This window comes from Eimeria necatrix, genomic scaffold (genome assembly GCF_000499385.1).
Source record: "Eimeria necatrix Houghton genomic scaffold, Enh_scaff913, whole genome shotgun sequence".
In the NCBI taxonomy this organism is placed as follows: domain Eukaryota; phylum Apicomplexa; class Conoidasida; order Eucoccidiorida; family Eimeriidae; genus Eimeria; species Eimeria necatrix.
The window spans coordinates 1-5,000 of NW_013654712.1; the positions used below are offsets into that span (position 1 = coordinate 1).

Consider the following 5,000-nt stretch of genomic DNA (forward strand, 5'->3'; position numbering starts at 1 on the left):
CAGCAGCAGCAGCAGCAGCAGCAGCAGCAGCAGCAGCAGCAGCAGCAGCAGCAGCAGCAGACCGCAAAGGCCGGGAGTTTGTGGCGAATGAACAGCAGAATTTGAAGGCTGAGGGGCTTATCTCCTTGGCGCTGAATTACAAGTTCTTCAACAGGCCCTCCGCCCCCCCAGTGCCAGGCAACACTTTCTGCTTCCGAAAGCACCAGGATCTTCTCGAAGAAGGAAGACAAGCAGCTGCTGCTGCTCTCCTGCAGCAGCAGCAGCAGCAGCAGCAGCAGCAGCAGCAGCAGCAGCGGCAGCAGCGGGGAAAGCGCGGCAGCAGCGGCCAAAACGGCGAAAACGCACTCGAAATGGAAGACGTATTAGCAGCAGCAGCAGCATAAGAACAGCAGCAGCAGCAGCAGCAGCAAGTGAAGCAGCAGCAGCAGCAGCAAGTGAAAAAGCAGCAGAAAAGGAAGCAGCAGCAAAAACAGACTCCGCGAGCCACTCGCTAGTCGCCAACAACTTGTTAGTAAATAAAAACATAAATAAACAAATAAATAAATAAATAAATAAATAAATAAATAAATAAATAAAATAATAAATAAATAAATAAATAAATAATCATTTATTTATTTATTAAGAACAAATAAAAAGACTCGCCAGCTGTCTATACACAGAAGTAGGTGTGATTACGCCGCACCAGCAGCAGCAGCAGCAGCAACAGCAGCAACAGCAGCAGCAGCAGCAGCAGCAGCAGCAACAGCAGCAGCAGCAGCAGCAGCAGCAGCAGCAGCAGCAGCAGCAGCAGCAGCAAACCTGTTTGTCTAGAGACTGTCCCTTTATGTAGAGAGACCAAGAGGGCGGCGGCTCGTGCAGCAAAGAAGTAAGTGTTGGTTGAGGAAGGGCATTTAGCTGCTGCTGCTGCTGCTGCTGCTGCTGCTGCGGCGCTGCTGCTGCTGCGGCTGCTGCTGCAGCAACTGCAGCAGCAGCAGGGGGCTGCAGCTGGTTCGCCGGGGGCCGCTGGAAGTGCGGCGCATGCAAGTCAGCAGCAGCAGCAGCAGCAGCAGCAGCAGCAGCAGCAGGTTGATTTGCGTGAGTGTTATAAACAAAAAGCCGCAGCCGCGAACGAGACAGCTGCAGCGGCAGCGCCTGCAAATAAATAAATAAATTTAAATAAATAAATAAATAAATAAATAAATAAATAAATAAATAAATAAATAAATAAATAAATAAATTTAAATAAATAAATAAATAAATAAATAGGCTGCAGCAGCAGAGGCAGAAGTGCAAAGAGATGAAGGAATGAAGTACAGAAATGCTTGCGCAGCAGCAACAGCAGCAGCAGCAGCAGCAGCAGCAGCAGCAGCGCTATCTGCGCGGGGTCAGCAGCAGCAGCACAAGCAGCAGCAGCACCACTCAAAGAAGCAGTGCCAACACAGCCAGCAGCAGCTGCAGCAGCACCTCAGCGCAACAGTGTATGCAGCAGCAGCAGCAGAAGCAGCAGCACCTCGCACACTAACAGCAGCAGCAACGCGCTAAGCAGCAGCAGCAGCAGCAGCAGCAGCAGCACGTTCAGCCTCACGAAGAGCAGCAGCAACCGGGGAGCAGCAGCAGCACCCGCATGACCAGCCCCGCGACAAGCAGCAGCAGCAGCAGCAGCAGCCGCAACACCAGCAGCCCCAACAGCCGCAACAGCAGCAGCAGCAGCAGCAGCAGCAGCAGCAGCAGCAGCCCACCTGCCTATTGGCGTTTGCTGTTAAGCAGGGGTTTACTGTGTCTCTCAAAGTTGCTGTTAGCTGCTCTGTCCCCTTTTCTATTTCTGCTTCTGCCTGCTGCAGCAGCAGCAGCTCGCGAGCCAGCGACGGGTGCGCAGCAAGAGCCTAAGCCACAAGCAGCAGCAGCAGCAGCAGCAGCAGCAGCAGCAGCAGCAGCAAAGCTGAATGAGGCGACGAACAGCAGCAAAAGATACAGCAGCAGGAGAAGGCCTAGCAGCAGCAGAAGGAACGAGATAAGCAGCTGAATCAACAATAATACTGAAGTTCACAGCAGCAGCAGCAGCAGCAGCAGCAGCAGCCGCAGCAGCAGCAGGATTAGTACTCACAGCCTCTGGTATGTCCGAGACATGAAAGGTTTGCTGCCTCTTTCGCTGCAGTGACCTTCGCTGCTGCTGCTGCTGCTGCTGCTGAGTTGCTGCTGCTGCAGAGGCGCTGCCGCTGCGGCTCCCACTCGAGACTGCTGCTGCCCTTCTGCTGCTGCTGCCAGCAGCAACAGGCGGGCGCCGCTGCTGCTGCTGCTGCTGCTGCATGAGCACTGCTGCACTGCTGCTTCTGCTGCCTTTAAACGCGGCCTTAATACGAATGCTGCAGCGCAACAGGTGCTGCTGCTGCTGCTGCTGCTGCTGCTGCTGGTAATGTGCGTGCGTGTTTGCTGCTGCAGCAACTGGTGCCGACTTTCTTGTTGCTGCTGCTGAAGCTGCTGCTGCTGCTGAATCTGCTGCTGCTGCTGGAGGCAGCAGCAAGCCCCTTCTCGCCCGGAGACACCGCGCTGCTGCAGCGCAGCGCAGCCGGAGCAGCAACAGCTGCTGCTGTTGTTGCTGCTGCTGCTGCTGCTGTTGTTAATGCTGCTGCTGTTCAAAACAGTCTATCTTTTCTTAATTCATCTTTAATCTGTCGGGGCTGACAAGCAGCAGCCATGGGAGTGGCGGCTGCTGCACTGCATGCAGCAGCAGCAGCAGCTGCTGCTGCTGCTGCTGCATGCGACGCAGCAGCAAAGACCTCCTTTGCTGCTGGTGTTAGCACACTTAGATGATTGACAGCAGCTCTTTCTTTTCTTTAGGGACTCTGATGCTCTCGAGCTGCTGCTGCTGCTGCTGCCGTTGGTGCTGCAGCACTCAGCAGCGCAGCAGCAGACTCAGCCGCACCTAATGCAGATAACAGCCCCCTTGCTGGGGCGAAGGGCCCGCGTCGCCAGCAGCAGCAGCAGCAGCAGCAGCAGTTGCAGCAGAAACGGCAGCAGTTGCAGCAGCAGCAGCAGCAGAAATAGCAGCAGCAGCTGCTGGGCGCTAGCCACGGCCACCACCAGCACCAGGCTAAGAGGGATCGACAACTGCTGCTGCTGCTGCTCGCCGTCTTGTCCCTTCTTTGAGTTTAAATGCGTCAGCAGCAGCAGCAGCAGCAGCAGCAGCAGCAGCAGCAACTGCAGCAAGCCGAAGAGCCGCCGCTGCCCGTAGACGCCCTCCAGCTGCTCCGCCTGCCTTGGCCCTACGGGCAGCAGCAGCAACAGCAGCAGCAGCAGCAGAAGCAACTGCAGCACCAGAGGCCGTGGACAGCAGCAGCACAGCAGCAGCTGCAGCAAGCAGCAGCAACAGCATGGGCTTGTCTGCTGCAGTGGCAGGCCCTCTTTGACTCGCGGCAGCAGCCGCGCATTCCGCAGCTGCAGCAGCAGCAGCAGCAGCAGCAGAACAAGCAGCAAGCCAATGCACTTTTCAGCAGCAGCAGCAGCAGCAGCAGCAGCAAGACCCCGGATCTGCGGGTGGTCCTGCGGCTGAGGGACACAGCTCTATCGCAGCTGCTGCAGCAGCAGCTGCTGCTGCAGCAGCGCCATCTGCTGCAGAAGCAGCAGCAGCAGCAGCAACAACAGTTGCTGGTGAGCCGCAGCGCTAGGAGACAAGAGCAGGTCTCCTCGATGGACAAACAGAAGCAGCAGCAGCAGCAACAGCAGCAGCAGCAGCAGCAACAGCAGCAACGGCAGCAGCACGAGCAGCAGCAGCGGCCGCCATCTGATGCCTGCCGCAAAGTTGTAGAGTTCTGCAGCACGGCGAGCAGCAGCAGCAGCAGCTTGGCAGCAAAAAGTGGAGATGCTGAGGACTCTTACTCAGTTGCTGAGACTTCAGCAGCAGCTGCTGCTGCTGCAGCCGCAGCTGGCAGAACAGCAGCAGCAGCAGAAGAAGCAGCGGAGTCCGTGAGCCTTGAGTTCCCAGCAGCAGCAGCTGCTGCTGCTGCTGCAAAGTCCCTTAGCTGCAGCAGCAGCAGCAGCCGCAGCAGCAGCCCAGCGCGCTGCTCTTCAAGCAAGAAGAAGAGCAGCAGCAGCAGCAGCAGCAGCAGCAGCCGGCTGCTGCGGCGGAGACGGCTGCGGAAGCAGCAAAGCATTGCTAAGAAGCGCAAGCTGCTGCAGCAGCAGCAGCAAGAGCTAGCCACGGCCAAGCGGCGGCTGTCGACGGAGGCTTTGCTGCTGCAGCAGGAGCAGCAGTACGCCCGGGAAAGGCAGCAGCAGCAGCAGCAGCAGCAGCAGCAGCAGGACCTCTCGCCTGCTGCAGCAGCAACTTCCTGGCTGCAAAACTCTGCCTGCCCGCTCCCCTCTGCAGCAGCAGAAGCAGCAGCAAAGATTGTCATCATGAGGATCACATTGGGGCTGCCGCACAGCAGCAGCAGCAGCAGCAGCAGCAGCAGCAGCAGCAGCATTCAAGCAATAGGAGGGAACTGCAGCAACGGGCTGTACGTACAGGCAACGTTTGCTCCTGAGGCGCTGCAGCAGCACCTGGAGGTGCTGCTGCAGCAGCAGCAGCAGCAGCCATTGCTATCGGAAGCAAACCGGCAGCTGCTGCTGCTGCTGCAGCAGCAGCTACAAGAACTGCAGCTGCAGCAGCTTTCTGAAGAGCCCCAGAGGGAGCAGCAGCAGCAAGAGCAGCAGCAGCACCAGGGAGGGAGTCCTGCTAAGCAGGAACGGCTAGCAAGGCAGCAGCACGAGCAGCAGCAGCAGCAGCAGCAGCAGCAGCACGAGCAGCAGCAGCAGCAGCACCGGCAGCAGCAGCAGCACCGGCAGCAGCAGCAGCAGCAGCTTAATTTGGAGGGAGCTCGAGTCAAGCAAGAAATCTAGGGAGTCGCTACTGCGCACAGCAGGAGCAGCAGCAGCAGCAGCAGCAACAGCAGCAGCAGCAATAGCTGCTGCTGCCTAGAGGTGGGTGCCTTTGTCAAAGTGCACAGCTAGCTAGCTAGCCAAGCCGCCCGCTAGCCAGGCGG

The 5,000-nt window shown here is 57.7% G+C and overlaps 3 protein-coding genes across 3 annotated transcripts; 2 read left to right on the plus strand and 1 right to left on the minus strand.

The window, feature by feature from the left end:
• ENH_00082640 (hypothetical protein) lies at positions 1-383 on the plus strand (the record flags this gene model as incomplete). Its single annotated transcript, XM_013583385.1, has 1 exon — positions 1-383. A coding segment is annotated over one exon (383 nt), but the record flags the coding sequence as incomplete, so codon positions are not given.
• Positions 384-1,517: 1,134 nt separating this feature from the next.
• On the minus strand, positions 1,518-2,675 carry ENH_00082650 (hypothetical protein, conserved; the record flags this gene model as incomplete). The annotated part of the gene is made up of 4 exons (XM_013583386.1): positions 1,518-1,559; positions 1,719-1,862; positions 2,084-2,529; positions 2,663-2,675. 4 exons carry the CDS (start codon positions 2,673-2,675, stop codon positions 1,518-1,520), a joined length of 645 nt encoding a protein of 214 aa, XP_013438840.1.
• Positions 2,676-3,132: 457 nt separating this feature from the next.
• On the plus strand, positions 3,133-4,857 carry ENH_00082660 (hypothetical protein, conserved; the record flags this gene model as incomplete). Its single annotated transcript, XM_013583387.1, has 1 exon — positions 3,133-4,857. One exon carries the CDS (start codon positions 3,133-3,135, stop codon positions 4,855-4,857), a length of 1,725 nt encoding a protein of 574 aa, XP_013438841.1.
• Positions 4,858-5,000: the final 143 nt, after the last annotated feature.